This window comes from Triturus cristatus, chromosome 1_2, assembly GCF_964204655.1.
Source record: "Triturus cristatus chromosome 1_2, aTriCri1.1, whole genome shotgun sequence".
Taxonomy (NCBI): Eukaryota; Metazoa; Chordata; class Amphibia; order Caudata; family Salamandridae; genus Triturus; species Triturus cristatus.
The window spans coordinates 306,274,578-306,293,595 of NC_140580.1; the positions used below are offsets into that span (position 1 = coordinate 306,274,578).

The 19,018-nt window shown below is 44.5% G+C and overlaps 1 protein-coding gene across 1 annotated transcript in view; it reads right to left on the bottom strand.

The window, feature by feature from the left end:
- PPA1 (inorganic pyrophosphatase 1) overlaps positions 1-19,018 on the bottom strand; it is a 212,331-nt gene that overhangs the window by 54,267 nt on the left and 139,046 nt on the right. The window contains exons 6-7 of the mRNA XM_085603855.1: positions 17,815-17,941; positions 6,038-6,165 (exon numbers count right to left, since the gene is read on the bottom strand). Coding sequence (XP_085459981.1) covers positions 6,038-6,165; positions 17,815-17,941 — 255 coding nt within the window. The remainder of the gene's footprint in view (positions 1-6,037; positions 6,166-17,814; positions 17,942-19,018) is intronic.

The following is a 19,018-nucleotide window of genomic DNA, read 5'->3' on the forward strand; positions in this document are numbered from 1 at the left end:
CCACCACTGCTGGGGCCCCGTGGCCCCCAAATGAGGCCAGCACTACCAAAGGAGAGAAAACTACTCAAAATGAATAGCTTGGTTATAGAATTAGAGTAAACATTTTTCACTGCTTCTTTGTGGGAGAATTAACAACCCAAATTCTAAGAATTCATGAGCGGCATAATCGTGTTCAGCGACCTGTGGTTTGGGTGGCTGATCTAGCCCAGGGACTTCATAAGAAGCAGTGGTTGTGCCGCTAGATTCTTGTGGTCTGTGTGCCACATGTTCCTCTGGCGTGAGAACCACAGACACCTGGATTATGTCAGATTTATCAATAAGACCCTCATGTGGAATCTCTGGAGTGATCGTGATTTGAGTAAAAGTGCATACAAATGTGCTAAACAACTAATCCATAGACAATGCAATTACTTGGGAGACATAACTTGTGCGTTTTTGTCTGACCTGTAAATTCAGTGTCACCGAAGGAGGAAACCTGAAGCATGTTGATGTGAAAACTTACTGTATGCAATTCCATCGTACTTCTATGTATATGCAATGTGTGCAGATGAGCTATTTGACGGACCTTGTAAAAAGTAAAACATTAAAAAAAAAAGTGTGCGTTTTTTGTGCGAGGCAGCATTAGACTAAGCCAGGAGTCGCCAACCTTTTCTGTAACAAGAGCTACTTCTGATCAATGAAAATAGTCCTGAGCTACTGAATTTGACAACTGTTGATGTAATGACCACAGAGATAAATCACAGTAGCGGCTACACTTTGCAGATCACTAGTTGTGGCCACCCAGATGCAGGTTACAATGAAGGATTTGAAAATATTACATCCAGAATATTTACTAATGCAGTTTCACAAAGGTACCTATACAAGTATGTACAGATTTACTATTCTAAACTCCACATCTACATATCTTGTTCTTTTTATGCAAAGACTTTTACCAATATGGCTTTGGGAGACCCTCTGAATTAAGTACTGTGTTGGGCTGCACTTAAGGGAGCTGCTTCCAGGGTACTGGTGAGGTACTAGTGCGCTACCAGTAGCTCCCGAGCTACCCGTTGAAGGCAAAGACCCCTAGACTAAGCTGACCTGTAGAACTGTGTGAATGAACACATGGATGTCTCCTGCCCGTCACTTCGATGTTCTGAGGAGAGCTGTGTGACTACTGAGACCTTATTTTTACCAGTCGTAATTTTTACCACCTGCTAAATCATCTGTCTATAAGGACAAGAATGATTGTATTCCCCTTGTTCGACATGTTGCCCTGTGAGACAAAGATTTCACAGCCAGCAGTACCATCAGCCGCTTGAGAAGGATATGTTCTGTCCCTCGCATGGGACTCCCAAACCTGTGTGTGAAGTGTCTTTCATAATAGAGGATTGAAACTCAACCTCCTGCCAACTAGCAAACATTTTGGAGACTGCCAGACTCCTTTCAGATGGTCACCGTGCATGTAGGGTCTACTGGGCCCAACCGTTGTGGTGGAGGCCTTTTACTCGTGATGTTCTAGGGTCCGACCTACTATGTATGGATCCCGCTCAGCTGTGCCAAGTACCCCTTCTGCACTTGACTCAGAGTGGCAGCTGTAGTCGAGCAGTCAAGGCTCCCTAAGCAAGCATGTAGATCAGGTCAGTGAACAAAACTCATAGCTCAAAGTGCAAACAGTCTGATCAATTAATGTGCAGCAAAGTACTTGCTTTTACATAAAAAGCAGTATTTTATTTCTAATTCTACACAGCCAATGAAATGCACCATTCTTCAAGGTCGAGGCTCTAGAACTGGTCAGGCAAACCTCTGTACCACCCTCCTTTGCGTAACGTGTTCAGAGCCCTTTCCCATTTACGGGTGGTTGCATCAGGAAAAGCAAATGATTAGGCCGTACTTAAGAACTCTCCCTTCTGATCTTTGAGGCACTTAGTCAAAAGTGTCTTTGTGCTGCAGCACAGGTTGCAGCAAGTTCCCCAGGACCCAACTGGCTCAGTTCTAGTCTTACCCACTCTTGCAGCACAGAAGAGTTCAGTGATGCAGTGGGTGCCTTCAAACATGCACCGGTGAATCCTTCCCAGTTTGAAGAGGTTGGGCTGCTCCCAGCATCCGGTAGTGCAGGCTCTTTTCAGAATTGCGCTGCCAGAGGCCTCTCAAGATGATAGAGCGGATCTCTGCTCACAAAGAAGCAGTAAGTTGACTTTGTTCAGTGGGGGTGGGGAATCCTCTCTTCAGTTCCCAACTGGAGCCAGCGAGGATGCAACGTCATCCTTTGCGTCTCTGGCACTCCTCTGCTGTGAGTTGAAGACCGTTTCTTCTCAGCGCGGGTCCAACCTGCAAGCTGTAGCGTGTCTCTCCTTCGGACTGTGGCCCAAATCCTTTGGCAACTAAGGTAGTAACGGAAGCTCCTCCTGGCATGTGTGGTTGCCGTGTTACATGGCCATAAAGGCGCAGGCTCTTCGAGCTGTAGTGACCCAGCCCATATAGTCACAAGTCTTGGCACTTATGAAAATGATACTTTACTGGCAGCTCCCTTTGGCATACGGGGTTACTTCAGTGTGGCTACACAGGTGTAACGGGAGCCTACAGCGCTCAACACAGCCCAGTCTACAGCAGCCCTCCCATGGCATATGGGGGGTGGCAGAAAACAATCTTGCACAAGGGTGATGGCCGGATCAGTGCTCAGTAGAATCCTCACACCATACACAAGGAGTCCTCACGGTAGAGCTCCCCACTGGACCTTGCTTTCTCCAACGCTCTCCTTTTCCTCACAAGGCACACTGGTCTTGGCAAGCAGGTAGGTGCTCTGTGGCAGGTGGTCATGGTTTCTCTGGGTGATGTCCTCTTACCCAGCAGGGAGACTAGCAGGCCTTGACCCCCCAGTCCCAGGCAGAAGTCTTGTAATTCTCACACAGCCAGTCTGGATGCTTGGCAGATGACAAATTTTGGGGGACTCAACCTCCCTTTCCTAAAGTTTATTACCAGACACCAAATATAATTTAGGGTCTGGTCTTTGAAGTTCTATGCTTCTTTTGAAATGGGCACCTCTCCTTTTCATCTTCCTTCATGAAAGAGGTTTGTCATAGAAGGCACAACTCCGGAGCGTATTGTTCACAAATTAATTCCTGGGAGTGACCAGAGATTACACCTAGAGGTCAATCACAGCGATATTTGCTTTAAAGTGTTAATCCCGGAGACCCAGTCTTTAGGATTCTCTTATCAGCCTCATCTCCTTTCCTGAGATGTGTCCTGGCCCTTTCCTTGCAATCTATCACCGAATCAAGAGGCAATCTTTTGAGATATAAAGGAAGTCTCTTCCTTCCCTTCATTGTGTCCCCACCCAGCTCACAGCAAGACACAAATCTGTCTGGGAGATCCTTCTCATCTTTACCAAGTAGGCCCCTGGGATTCCCAAAATGGAACCTACGGTCCCTTCCATACAATGTATAATTGCAGGTACAATCACTCACTGTACATTCATAGCAGACTTGCTGTTCAGCACCCAGACCACTATGGATTGTACCCTCACATGCACACATGCCTTCAGCGCACACAGTCTGTGCACACTGTTCAGCACTGAAGCTTTCCCACTTTTCCATCTATAATCAAGGTTATTAAAAAAAAAAGGTACTGCCAGCACACACACACACACACACACTCACTATGTGCACACTGCGCAACTCTTCAATCTGCATGTATTGTAATTCACGCAAGTACACATACAACCAGAACATGCGGATCTCGCACGCACAGACTCGCTCATGGAATGTATTCCCTTTCAGGCATACATACACCCAGCAAATGTGCTAACCACATGTACTGCACAGTACTGCTCCACCCTTGTACTGTACTACCCAAACAAACATACAACTAAAGCAGTCACTACTCCTGCGCTGCCCAACACTTCACATCTCCCTGATGCAGGCCAAGGGTGAGTTAAGCACACAGCAATAGAACTTTTAAGAAGGTGACTGAGCCTGTAGGACTGACTCCAGTGACACAGGGTAAAAAGGTCCTGTTCACTACTACTGATCACTACAAGGTATGCTGCTACCACCGCGATCATGCTGCTTAACTCCTGGTGAAGGCGGTTGCCTTCCCCCACTATGAGGGTAGCACTTTTGGGTGCCCCTTCCAGTACAATAAGACCGCAATCAGTGAGATAGGACTATGGCATGGTGCAAATGCATGATCAGTGTTTGCTTATTACCAAAAAAACAATCCACAGTAGGGATCCAGACAACAGTACAGTTGGGCACTCCGCAAAGCATTATACGTCTTCACCATACAGAGGACTTGTCTATCCCAAAAGAGACCACCACTGTAGGGCAGGAAGATCTACTAGTCATGTCACTAACAGAACAGTCTGTCAATGTTATTAACTACTCCATCAGAACGTAGAAGGCAGCCTTCAGGTCAATTTCTGCTAGAAATTACCTTCTTTGAGCAGGTTTAGGAGTGTCCTGCAATATGGTTTTGAATTTGGTATTGCAGATGTAATTGTTAAGCAGTCACAAATTCGCCATAATGTCGCTACGGTTGGTGCCAATCAAAGGTTCTGGCAGTAGTTTCCATGATGCTCGTATTACGCAACTGTAATTTTTGGTCTATAGGATTCTCGTATATCTCCTCAAAAGAAGCAATACTGCTGCAATGGGCCAATGACTATGGCACTATAATCCATTTTAGTATGTAATCCACTTCCGGACTGTAGAGATTTCTGCCATCCAAAGGGCATTTCAGTAATCTGGATGATATCTGCTGCCTGAAACCAGGGTGGCAATAAGGCAATTGCTAGAAATGAGTCCCCCCTCCCTCCCCGAAGAAAACCACTGCCACACATTCTTATACCCTCCCAACCCTCCTGCAAGATATTAAAGTGGTTCTTCAATGTTTGGCTGCAGATGCCTTTGCCTTTTGTCCACTGCATTTGGTTTCTTGTCGCTGCTTGCCAGGACGTGGGCAAGTAGTGGCCAGTGCTTTCCGGTGCTCAGCACCGGCACTTAATTGCCAGCACCGGGACTTATTACGGTCTGCTACATGGTAGTGGTGTCTGCCAATTTAGGTACAGGCACAACAGCTTCGGTTTATTATTTCAATTTCCAATTATTAGTATTTGCCTCAAAAGCCATTCTTATAGCTTTGGAGGCCTGTAATAGTATGAATTGTCACACTTTTAAGAGTGTGAAGATTAGTAGAGTGTTAGTGCTGCCAGGGGAACGGATTGTGCACGCTCTAGTGTCCTTCTGGTTAGGGCCCCAGCACTATTTTTTTTTTTTTTTTGTTTTACAAATTAAGCACTGACTGCTGCCTAGATGTAGCTTTGGCTTTTTCAAAATCTGTGGTGTCCATTTTCTAGTCTGTGCCCAGATCCAGAGATGCAATGACCACTTCGTTAGAGCCCCGATGCAATTTGGTGAAATTCCTGAAATGTCTACAGTGGTTTGCGATAAGAACTGCTCGCAAGCCTTGCGCATAGTTGTGATGGTCCCTTGGAAGATGCTCACCACAAACCCTATGTATATCTACCCACAGGTTTCAGCAGTGAAGCTCTGGGTAAAATAAGCTTGCCATGCCCGACTGCAAAAAGAGATGTGAAAGTAAAAACCTGTTATAATGTTAGTCATATATGGAATACAAATACACTCTTCTTTTAAGTCCAAAACCACTCTGAAGATGGAGACCTGAAGTATAGCACGTGACCATGAAGAGGTCCCAGCTGCAAAATGCGATACTCTAACAAAGATATATGCAATCTGCCACTAGGACTTTAGGCTACATCATTTGCACACACTACAATCAAAGGTAACATGTGAGACAGGGACTGAATATTGGCATGTGGAGACAACGAGCAGCATGAGGCTGCAGCTTTACAAGCACTCTAAGATTTCATGTGGTCATGTGGGGGTGTGTTCAGGTTTCATTAGCTGGTGGACGAAGCATAATTTAGAATGTTATGCTAGGTGCAACTAATTTACACATTAATTCCCAATCAACACCAATTAACAGCCTTTTGAAAAATCTAAGTAATGAGCTATATTAGGATAGCAAAAAACCTTACCTTTGGTTTAAATTCTCCATTGAAAGCAAACTGATTTTCTGGCTTCCCATCAGGCACTTTGTACTTCCGGAACCAATCTACTGTGGATTCCAGGTAATGTGGCTTCAGCCGTCTTACATCGTCGATGTCTGACAAAATAAGAGGCTTATCTTAATTCCCAGCAGACTCCCCTCCTTCCTCTAATGAACTTATGTTCAACGGTCTTCAAGTCCACAGCCCAGACACAATGCAACCAATATTTTAAGACATCCCATCAAATTTGGCTTGATCGTTAAATACTTCTTAAAGACTAAGGGCCAAAAGAGCACAACTTTTGAAAATGTAAACCAATATAAGAATCCCTCTGAATGATCAAGCCACACCTCCAAAAGACGTGCATAACGAAACAGTGGCATATGTATTCAGGGCACACGTATGCATCTAGAATTGTATAGCTGGACCAAATGCAAACACAAAAGTGCAGAAATAAACAACTATTTGCAAAATATTTGACACAAACGGCATTTATGGCCCAGCAACTGCAACATGTTAACATTGTGTTAACAGTAAAATGATGGCGAGAGGACAGAATATGGCCAATCTAACACTTCTATATCTAGAACAATATTCGCTTTGATAAAGGACAATCATGAAAGCCAAGTTTGTTTGGCACGAACATACTGTGACATATTAGTTCAAAAATCAATTTCAGAATAGATGGCCTGACGGAAGAAGCCGTTTTTGCAGTTGCAAAGCCTACAATTCTCAAAATCACCAGCTTTGCAATCCCAGACATGCAAGTGGCAATATACTAAAGATCTGTCAGTCGAAAAAGTCTTCCCGAATTGGAATTTGCACTTTGCAACTCACTGTGAATTGGCAGTCCCTCTCCTCATCCTGAATCACAATGCCATTTTTACAATGGTCTGCAATCTCAATTGTGGTCGCAAACCACTGATTGGATATAGACATCAGAAAGGGGTGGTATCCATTCAAATAAGTATTTGCAATGCCAATAGGTCTGGCTTTAAAGACATGTTGTATGGTAATGTGACGCATTAGAAGTAGATAGTATGGGAATGGATATGTATGTGTGTGGAAGCAAAGAAATTTGAATGATGCTGGTGCAAGTTAAAAAAGGCATTTGAGAGTTGCACTGCCAAGCCAGACTTAAACATCCATGTAGGTTAATGAGACTGCCCTCCTCCCATCCGTGTTCCTGCTAGAGAAAAACACCATAAATAGTTGTCTAAGACACTTCAATTACATTCCAATGTCGTGTGCCTCTGAAAGTTCAAGCATAGGCAGCTGGATAAGTAATATGATCACAGCTGTGTGGAGAGCAGGCACTTTTTTTGTGGAAGCGCACAACGTCTTCCCAATCAAGAGATGTACTTGCGGCCCTCAAGATGTAGGCAGAGCCAAAGCCCTTCTAGTGATGCTCATATAACTGTCTGGCAACAACGGCACGGTCACGCCAGAGCATACAAATTGAATCGGCTGCAAAGGTACCGTTTCCTCTTTGTGAATGTGGGCTGCTGTCACATGAAGCAGCAGGCAGTGGCCCACGGGACTGCTGCGTGCTCCACCCAAATGATACCTAGGAAATGCCCATTGTATTTTTAATTGCAGCCCCCTCAGTTAAGACACAGTGGATGGAATAAAAAACCAAAAACGGCCATTAAGTTATGTATAAGCATGGATGAAGGTAAGCTGTACGTAGCAAACATCCATCCTGGCATTCACATTAGTTATGTGAGCTTCTCAAGCAGAATCAGGCATCACGAATATTAATAGGGCAGGATTCTGTGAACCTTACTCAACGGTTTCTTTGCACTCGACAGATTTGTACATCTATCACAAGCGCAAAGTGAAGAAAGTTCCAAAGCAGTTGGTGTGCATAAACCCAGGCTATTTTACTTCACGACCTTTAGTAACTTGGGCCCAAAAAGCCTTTAAGAACTTACAACAGCCAATATAAAGTTATGCAAGCTATAGGATTTATAGGGGAATTTCACTATGGAATTTGACTGTCTACTAATCGGATTAACTTCAAGATGTAAAACGATTCCCATTAATTTTTTCTTTGACATTACTATGGCTTTAACTGGTCTGAGGATTACGATCGGAGCAGCTACGAGGTTTTCTAAGAGTCTGTAAAATATTCAGGCTGTACTAAATGTGTCAGTGTAGACACACTTACTAGCCAGGAATTAAAGAGCAACAGTTGGTATCAATGCCTGGTATATATATTGTAGGAGCAGGAGACTAAACTATTACATCACACGAAAATCTTAACTTTACCCTATGAAGGACATCCTGGATAACCCGCATAGCCAGAGTAAGCAAACAGCTTATAAGTAAAGAGCTTATAAAGCGCACAAATGCAAAGGCTTCTTTGCGCTGGAGATTGCAGACAAACTAAATGAAACCAGGAGTTACCCAGTCAGTCCTGAGAAGGGAAGAGCCACATTTTGACCAAACTCCTAAACTGAGGTCTAGAGGATTGAAGCCTAATGTTGAGTGGTAACTCATTCCAGAGCTTGGACGCTAGATATGAGACATCTGCCCTGTTGACTTGATGAACCCAGAGCAGAGCTTTATTATCCAATCTTAGAATCCGGAAGGGGGTATACCATTGGAATAGTTTATAAAAATCTATTGGGTCTCCCCCATAGAGGGCTTTATGAACCAGACATAGTGCCTTAAACTCTGTACGCTGCTTAACTGGAAGCCATTGGAGATTCCTAATAGCATCAGAAATATGGCTATATTTAGGGATATTCAGCAAAGAGGTTGTAGGTGCACTAGGTGAGTATCCATGGTACCCCCCTACATTCCCATGCACAAGGTGGCAGGCACCGCGTGGTGGCTGCCACGTTGTGCATTGAAATGCATATCATGGCATTTTGACATTGCGAACGGTGCTGCAGCCAGCAGCACCGTCCGCAATGTTAACAGGCCAGGATGCGCCCGCCATACTGGCGATCGCACTCTAATTGGGCTGGTGAGACTGCTGCACATCTGGCGGGACCGCCGCACATCTGGCGGGCGGTCTCAGCACCGCTATGATGGCGGGCAGACTGATGTCAGACGCCATAATGAGCACCTAAGTGTCGACATCTCGATTTTAGGGTTTTCAGCTCAGAGCTGTACCACGGGGCACAGGATTTATGCCTTCATGTTTAACTATTCTTTCTGGTGCCAACTTATTCATGTGCCAAAGTTGGCATTTCTATTAAGACAACAGACCTGATTTTACGCCAGGACCGTACTTTAGTCAAGCAACACAAGTGTGTGTTTTTAGTAATGTATAGATGAGCGTATCAGTGATGTGTCCTAGTTGGATGGATTATTGGGTATATTATATGTATGCAGGGGGTTTAATTGTTCATGTATGTCTAGAGCACGGAATGAAGTTGCAAGAAAATGGTGCTGGCAGCCTAAATGTGATACAAAGGGGAAAGAAGCTTTAATATAAGCTTCCTCACTGTACAGACCTACGGTACCCTCAGAGGTAAACACATTTTGCTGTAAATACCTTTGCTTATATTATGTGGTTAAAGAAATGCCCAGAGAAAATGTGAGGTATGTGCATCACGAATCCAAAATACTTTCATTGAACACAACCAACCAATGTATTATATCCACAAAGATAAATATAATGAAAAAGTTTAAGAAACTTGACAAATAAATTGAGAACTGGCATTCAAAGGTTATTTAAAAAAATCAAATTAAATCTATGGGAAATTACAGAAGGGAAACCTGCTTCAGTTTTGCTTTGAGCTCTTACGGCAGACAATAAAGGAATGATTTATAATGGCACGTTTACATGCATATTGCACTTTATTCATTGTATTGTTTGACGAGATGAATGATAAGTCGCAGTGAATTTTCGTATGTGGTAATATGAATAGGAGGGGCAGTGCTGATATACGGTCATTATTTACTGTGGGGGTGGCCGAGAACGTTTGTGGACCCACAGTAGCAAAAAGATTCTATATAAATAAAGTAAAACTTTAAAGCTTTACAATATTGGTCATCCATGGCATACATGCACTTTAACTTACTCTGTCCACCAGGACTAACACATGGGTGAAATATAGCCAAATCTGAAACTGAGTGACGATTATGCCTGGTTGTATTAGACTTCAGTGATCAGTATGTTCACTGCACGGGATTAGTTGAAAATGTTTAAAATTATGAAACCATGAAAGAAAACATGGTGAACAAGAAGATGTTGACGATACAGAATGGCAATATAATTTTATTTGGAATGCAAGATGAATTGATATTTAGCTGCGTCTTGTTTTGTGGTGATGAAGTTTTTTCTTTTCGTACTCGTGCGCACATATTTAGTACTTTTGCAATCAGCACGTTGAAGTTAAGTGTGTTAAATGCTATACTGCGCCTTCCATGCGCAGTGTCCCGCCCTTCTTGTCTTTATCTCTATGATGCTAATGTCATTGGGGTGTTCTTTACACAGGAAAGCTGACGCCTGCCAGGTTAGCTTAGTTAAAACTTATTACAAATTCATGCGGTGCACAAGGTGAGGGGAAAAACACCTAAAACCCCCAAAATGTGGGACCAAAAGGGCCCGTTAAGTAAATGTCTTGTCCTATGCACACGCTTTAGTGTTCAGTTGAAAGTTCTCAGAAGAGTAGGGGTGCAAAACGAAGAAGAGTAATGTCTTTTACGGTTCTTTCTTTGGCTTTATTCAAAATAAACGTCCAGCCAACACATGTTTCGTTGGGTGGGGAATACCCCTCAACTGCTTCAGGGCTGTTCCGATCCGTTTCTAAAAGTTCAGTTGCCTTGCTGCCGGTTATAATTCAGACCCGGCTGGTCACTCTGCCATCTATTCTCTCCAATATTAATTTCCAAAAGGTAAATCTTCACATAAATTGTCAGGTGTATGCTTCTTAAATAATATGGTCAGTCAGTTTGGTACATCTGATTTTCTTTATGAAATGGTGAAAAGGTTGCATACAGTTGTAGCCCAAGCACAACATCATTTGTGATAAACAAAAAAAAAAATCGTATTTATAGATTCAGACTTAACTGCCATTCCTTTACGCTCGAGTCGTTTGGTAATTGCTCAAAAATGAAATACCCTCTGTTCTCTTAATTTTTTTTTAGTCTATTTTCTTTACAGCATAGTAATCATCACCTTTTGTTACAAAAGACAAAATCTGAAATACAACCCCCACTTAACCAGATGGTGGCTGGTCCAATACCCTTGTAGTCTGAATGCAGGACAAAGGGTTACAAACATTGAGCAATGTGCAGGGTGTTTTAGCAGGGGCTTCTTATTTTGACTGATTATGTGAATGGAGGGCTCTCCTGTTTCGTTTTCCCTCTCAACTCCTTCCTTGTTAGGATACTGCTTAAACTACAGATAGCGGGCCAACAATAGCCACAAATGTTTGTATAGTTGCAATGGGAGATGCACAGTGTGGGAAATTGGTTTTGTGGATGAGTGGGATGTAAAGCCGGCGCAAGCAACAGCCACAATCTGTCAGACTGAACCACTAGTCACTAAATTAACCTGTGCTGGACCTTTTGGTAGCTTGGCACAAAAGCAGTCAAGCTTAGAGATGGGTGTAAAGTATTAATGAAGCACACAAACAGTAATAGAGAGAAAACAACACAAGAAAAATCACACCAATTTAGAAAAATAGAGTACATTTTAATAAACTATTTAACACTAAAACAGAAAAAAATGAAAAGCAGTAGAACCAGAGTTATGAACTTTAGCTGCATCTAATTGCGCAAGGCCAGGTCAAAGTCAAAAAATTTAGCTGACCGTGATGGAGCGCGGTTCGGATACAAGAAGTGGATTGTGCCCAGTCAGCATTTATATTCGGACTTAAAAGAAATTTCAACAGAAATGTCTGAGAAGGAAAAAGTTCTTCGAGGCAAGGCTGCAGGCAGTGTTCAAGGAGGAGTCACTGGGCGAGAAGCCGCTGGATGTGGTGAATTATTCTACATTCTGACATGGTCTCTTTTTTGGAAGACGGAAATCTCCAGTGGGATGAAGCTTCAAGCTGTAGCCAATAAGGTTCCACTGGGCCAGATACCCCTTCTGCAAAAAACCACTGAACAGGATTTGCTGTTGCGGAGAAGAACGTAGCGGGAGGTGCCGCAAAGTCAGACTAACTAGTGATTCACCTTGGGCGGGCATACAGGCAGGTTGGTCCTTGTCTCCTCTGATTTCAGACCCACTTTTAGCAACAAAAAAAATCTTCGAAATGTCAAGTTTGAGTTTGACTATCTGGACACCTTTAGAACCATTTCCAAGAGTCCAGGACTGGAAGGTACCACTTGGAGGGCCAGGTCTGACTCAGGCGGTGTCCAGGTAGGGGTTCATGATGTTTGGAGCAGATTCCGTCCCTGAGGCTCTAATTAGGCCAGACAACAAGCCCTTGGAGTATTCTGAAGTACACAGCAGGCCACAGCAGGCATTCCTCTGAGAGTCTTTCCATAGGTCCAGAACGTGAACTGAAGAGTGGGTCTGAAGGCCTTATTTTTATGCCCGGTGCCTTCTTGGCGGTACAAGGTTCTAGAGAATTCCCTTTGAGGAGCTTGATGCTTCCCCTGCCCTGGTTCCAGCCTGACTGAGAACAATGAGGTAGTGTAAAGTTATTTGCGTAAAAGCAGGGAACAGTCTATTGATTTGAAAGTAGAGCTGTGTCCAACTCCATCCTGCCAGTGATGGGCCATCCAGATACACCTATTCCCTCAATTGTGTGGCTGTCTGGGCGGAATAAACAAAGTCCAACTGCCAACTACAACCAGTCATGTGACCTACGGACAGGCTGCATGCACCAAATAGTTAAGGCAGGAAAATGGCAACTTTCTAAAACTGGCACTTGAAATTGTAACTTACCATTAAGGAGGGTTTTAAATCACAATTTCAATGGCAGACCTGGGACATCTTTTAAGGGGGTACTTAAGTGTGGCGGGGGCACAATTAATGCTGCAGGTCCACTAGAAACATTTAATTTACAAGCCCTGGGTATATGGTATACCACTTTACTAGGGAGTTTTAAGTAAATGAAATATGCCATCCAGGTATAAGCCATTGAATCAGGTTTAAGGGAGTGAGCACAAGCATTTTAGCACTGGTTAGCAGTATTAAAATGCAGTGTCCTATGGCCAACATAAACCAATTCAGAAAAATTGGAGGGCGACAGCAAAAAGTTGGGTGGTCATAAAGAAAAACAAATACCAACCATCCCATATCATCCCTTCCTGGGAGGTGGGGGGATCTCTCATTTAGATGGAAGGTTTAGGGTCACGGGGGTGATGGCCAAAACGTCAGCTGACCTTGTGGAATGCTGGCAAGGGCAAAATAAGGTCCTACATACTTGCAAATATTAATACCTTAACAGCCAGGCCAATGCTAGGACACACAAAAAGGGAGTTTTACAGCAGTATCAAGGAAATGTTACAAATGTACAAGTGTTGTACATGGCCCTTTTCGCAGGTTCACCCCTAAACTTTTTGCATTCCTCCCAGCCTTTTCTCTGTGTAGAGTTAGTGGTTGTAGGCCTCAGGGCACTTGAGCACTGGTCTAGTGTAAAGTGCGTGCGCTCTGTTACATTGGTGAGATTGGCCTGCCCTCCCATAGGAATGCATTGGGGATTCCCTGATCAGTGTGTTAGTGGTAATTCCTCTTATGAGAGGAGCAGTGTGGTCAAGTCTAGTATGTATGAAATTGGGAGAAAGAATGCTGCGCAATGGTGTGCGCAGATGTATCATCACTATGGGAAAAATGCCACTTTTAGACGTTGGCATTTGTGTGCTATGTGTCTGCCTGCCGGATGCAGGTCTGGCTTATGAGTGACAGGGGCTGGGAGGTGTGTGTGTGGCTCCAGGAGGGGCAGGGTGAGTCAGCGCTGGGCTGAATAGGACACCTGGGATGGAAGTAGTGGGAGGAGTAATCCGACTCTGAATAAGAGTGTGCCTGTCCTGTACAATACTGGCTCCGCCCCCTGTGGTGTCTGAGCACCTAGCCCCCACCTGACAAAGGGGAAGAGGAGCTTGTAAAACAAAGTGCTCCAAATTCCCCCTGAACCAGTTGCATCTGGTCCCCCCATGCCCTGTCCTACAGACAAAGGAAATGTGTCCTATAAAGGAAGGGGCTGTGCCCCCATGAAAGGGTTGCGTTTGTGCATACTTGGGCTGGGGAAGACTACCAGAAGGAACTGCCATGGGACCCAGCTGCAGCTTCTTGGGGTCCTTGCGTGCTGGCCTGCCTGGCTGTACTCTGCTGTGGTCTCCCCAGCACCGCCCCCCCCCCCAGGACTTTTTCCTGCCTGCTGCAGCCTTAGTGCCTCGAGAACACTATATTCTAATTGCCACAAAAGAAGAAGAGTTGCAACTTGCTTCAAGGGGATCCCCCCCCCCCCACCTGGGTGCTGGGAGAAGCGGGAGCCCACCCCACATCTTGCCGCTGGTGTGCTCATTTGGAGAAGCGGGTGCCCACATGCGTATTGGTGCCGATTTTCCTTATTAGGAAGCGGGTGCCCACCCCGCGCATTTGAGCAGATTTTTATTCTTATTATGGGGCAGGTGTCCTCCCCGCATGTGGCGCTAACTGGCGGGTGCCCACCCCGCATTGCTGCTGCACTTTGAACTTCGCCAAAGGATCACCGCCGGCAAGCCCGGCGAAAGCAGGAAGCAAGTCAGGCCGCCTGGAGTCATGAAGTGCGGGCAGAAAGGAGGACGGGAGCCTACCCCGCCCCCACAAGCTGAGAAGGTCCCAGGAGGGGGCCCGGGTGAAGTGAGGCAAAGAGCCTTGCCTGCGGCTGTGGAGAGGTAGCCAGGAGTCCGGAAGGAGGGCGGGAGCCTATCCCGCCTCAGTCGGCAAGGAAGCTTCAGCGAGTGATTCGTGGGGCTCCCATGTGGAAGGGAAAACCCCGCGGGCAGCAGCGGTGTGAGTGTCTGCGGTGCAGGGGGGGCCCCGAGGCACATTGTCGGTGCCTGCCGCCGCTGCACTTAAGGGACCCGGTGCACCTGAGAGAGCGGGGCTCCCCTGAGCTGAGTGGAGCCCCGCGTGGCCATTCCAAGAGTGCGGGTGCCCAGGAATTGGCCAAGGTACCACCTGCAGAGTCTCCAGGGAGCCCGGCAAATAGGGCTCAGTGCTAACTTGGTGGGGGGGGGGGGGTGTCGGGGCATGGTCGGTGTCCGACCTCTGTGGTCGTACTGAGGGCCCCGTAGTGCCCATGCTGGTTCTACAGCTGCCCTGCCTAGCAGTAGACAGCTGCTATGTGGGGCCATAGTTGGTTTGGAGTCCCAGTGGGGCTCAAGAGCACCGGGATTGCCCGACTATTTGCGCAGTTCATTCACAGCTACCCTGCGAGAGTGCTGGGCAGCTGCAACGTTTGGGGCATAGTTTATTTTCAGAGTCTCAGAGCTGGACTCCAACGTGCACAGTGCTTTGTGCCCATTGCTTTCGCTGCTGAGGCAGCCTGAGGGCCTGCGAGAGGTCCTCTGATTACGCCCTGACATTTCTGGACAAAAGGGTATTTGAGCCCCATAGGAAGGCCAGTTGGCCAGGCGGTCAGTTGATTATTGGTAGGGCGCAAGGTCCTAATTAAGGCCCAATGTGTTTATACTGGTGATGCTCATTACCTCATGTGATTAAGGTTTATGAGGTTGGCGCATAATGTAGTTTTATGCCCAATGTGATTCATGCGCAAGGTGATTTATGCATCATCTGTTTAACACTGCAGGATCTAATGCGAAGTTCCCAACTTTACCAGTAGTTACTGGTTGTGTTTGACATTTACTAAATGTTCTACATCCACTAGTTCATTTTGTGATGGTTTTGACAGTGGCCCCGTCATGTGTACATAATCCCCTGTAAATATTGCCTAGTGCCGGTTTGGCACAGTGTATGTATATTGTGGGATTACTGCTCTAATGCATTTATGGTAATACAAAAGTGGGGGCTGTGTGTTGTGTAAACGCTTTAGCATTGCCTCTGGGATAAGCCTAACTGCTCGTGCCAAGCTACCAAGGGGGTGAGCAGGGGTCATCTTCAGCATGCAACTCCCTTGCCCGGACTAGAGTGGTGGTTTTGGCCTGGCTTTGGCACAAGCCTAAGCCAACCAGAAATCCCATTTCTAACAACAAGTTATTGACAACATGCAACAAAGTTAGTCATTTTTGGGGGTCACATCTCCAAGGATAATAAAAACAGAAGAAGCCTTAATAGTACTAAGGGGGATATTTAAACAGCATGTGTCTACACCAGACATCTTGTAGGGAGCCAAACAGGTTACCACAATTTACTACTGTTAGGCCCAAAAATCTTTCAGATATCTCCATCACTGCTTTATTTTTTATGTCGGACAGGACATGTTTCTTCCTTTGCTCTGTCTCCCTCCTTTCTGTCCAGCAGGCCAGATGTCATGTATCTCTAGCCACAGCAGACTACCACTCCCCCTTGTAAGGGACAAGCACTTTGTGGAAGAGTACTCCAATTCCAAGGTCCTTTCTCATTCATTTTCCTCAATTCCCTCCTATCCTCTCTCCTGGACCTTCCTTGCCATTTCCAAATTTCCCTTCTCCATTACCTTCAGAGCGCTTGTTAGCAGCCTAACATAATTTATAAGCAATAAACAAAACAAAATAGCAATGTACATTTTCGGTCTCTATGTAAGAGAACAGACGAGATACAACACTGATACTGAATTAAATACTTCAGCAGAAATTAACAGGCAGGAAAACACTGCAGAGGAGCAAGTTCTAAGGTACCAAAAAAGATTAGAGAAAGGTGTGAGAATGGAATAAAATGCTTCTAATGAAAGTGGTAATGGATCTAACCTTCGTAACAAATCCTCACCCAAGGATAATTGGGTGGAAGTAACAAATGGGTCAGAGTAAGAGTGAAACGAAATGGCCAGATTATGAGGTTTTGAGATTTCTCACGACCCGTGTGTGTATACGGACCACAAATATTCCTATCTATGAAAAGATTTCACACACAGTCAAAGCTTGAGCGCATATGTGGACATTAATTCACATGGCAAAATCAAGCATTTTTATAATTACGGTTTTCAGAGTTCCACATAGTGGAAAGATTGTTTTCACGGGAAGGTATCAGATGTAAACCTGAATTTTGGGTCAAGTATGAGAGGGACTATATATGTTTGCAGCAAACTAAATAGAGCGGGTGATAAAGAACTACCATGGAGGTAATAGCAGTTTTCACAGTTTACTCACTTAGTGTAACTAATAGACCATTTTCATGCAGCCCTATTTTCTCGGTTTGAAAGATGCTTACATCTCTATTAGCTAAATAGCCCAGAAGGCCTTCTTCTCAAATTACATTTTGGCTTAGCAGCAGAAACTTGCACACAAGCAAACGTGGGTCAATTTAAGGGAGCTACAGCACTGCAGCTATATACTGCAATACTCTTGAATCATTATACTAAGATTTATTTTAGCTTTGGATGCCAATTACCATCTCAACAAGGAGCGCTCAGGAAAATCCTACCCATTTACGTTGTGTTAGTGCAAACAATGGCACCTCTTTGAAGTTTTTTAGCCTATATGGTGACAGTCGGCGATGGAGATCTTTGACCGTCACAATTACAACTTGTTTAATAGTGATTCATACTGCACGTGTGTGCTATAGGCATTATAAGGCTTGCCACGATTCAGATGTGTCACTAGAGATTATGTTACGCTAGCTGGCGAAAATAAAAATCAACTTAATGCTTCAACAGACACTGTTCACTCTCACACTTAACCTTAGTTAATAGGCTGAAAGAAAAACACTTTACCATTATACTGTTTTGCTTCAGGATCTTCAACATTGATGGCAATTATTTTCCAGTCTGTTTCGCCCTCGTCGATTAAGGCCAGAGTACCCAAAATCTTGACTTTAATTACCTGCCCTTGCACGCACACCTGAACAACAGAGAAACAGTGGAGTTAATAAAGGGAAAACGGCACCACCTCTTTTCTCACAAGGTACTGCAACAACACCAAACAGATGCATGTACACTCAACCAGCTCCCCAATGAATTGTAGGGGTTTATTGCCTTGTTCAGAGGTTACTCAAGCCAAAAAGCATCCACTTTACAACAAATCACATAATTGTTAATTACCAACAGAAAAGCTGCAAATGACAAAGTATGCGTGATGACAGCCGTTTGTGCAGTGTCCTTTCAACTGGTTTCTAAAGATTAAACAGTTGATTCCACAGGCCCGCTTCTTAAAAAACTGCAAATGACAGAGCATATAATAATTTGCAAAAAAACCGAAACAAGCAGATACATACGGAGCAGCGTACTCCCAGAACACAGTTTCATACACTTCTAGGATTTCTTCAATCATTTTCCCGAATAACTAACATGTGCCCCTGCCTAGTTGGAGATTATCAAAGCACACAAAAACACCCAATGTGGCAAAATTAAATGTCATACTTCTCAGAATGCCAAGTGTAATAACTGCATCCAGAGTTTCCTCGACAGTCTTTCGTCATTCTGATGTTTACATTTAAACGGGTTCTGTATTTTAAATTCAGTCAAGCTCGCCGGTCTACTTACCTGGGGAGGCACTTTTAGGGTGAATGCCAGACACAGCATTATCATAGATACTGTTACTGATCCTTTACCGACTACTTTACCTTAGGGATGCATGGGCAGATTTTTTACATGCATTGCCAAAGGGCAGCGTGGATTTTTTTAGGTTTCAGTGGAAATGTTTCATTAAATGTTTGGCTCCTACACCTTGAAATGTCCAAAGTGCTGAAACAGTAGAAGCAATCATTAAGGCGATAAACATTTCACGATTGAATAAAAAGGTATGGACAAATGACAAATCAAAAAAGGCTGTTTCACAAAGTCCAGCTGCGGTAGAACGGATTACCTTTCAAGTGTAGTAAGAAAAAGACCATATACTGATTTATTTATTGTTTTATGAAAGTTGCTTTAGCTTTGAATGATTCAATCAGTTAAGGTGGAATGGAATGCAGTAATGTAG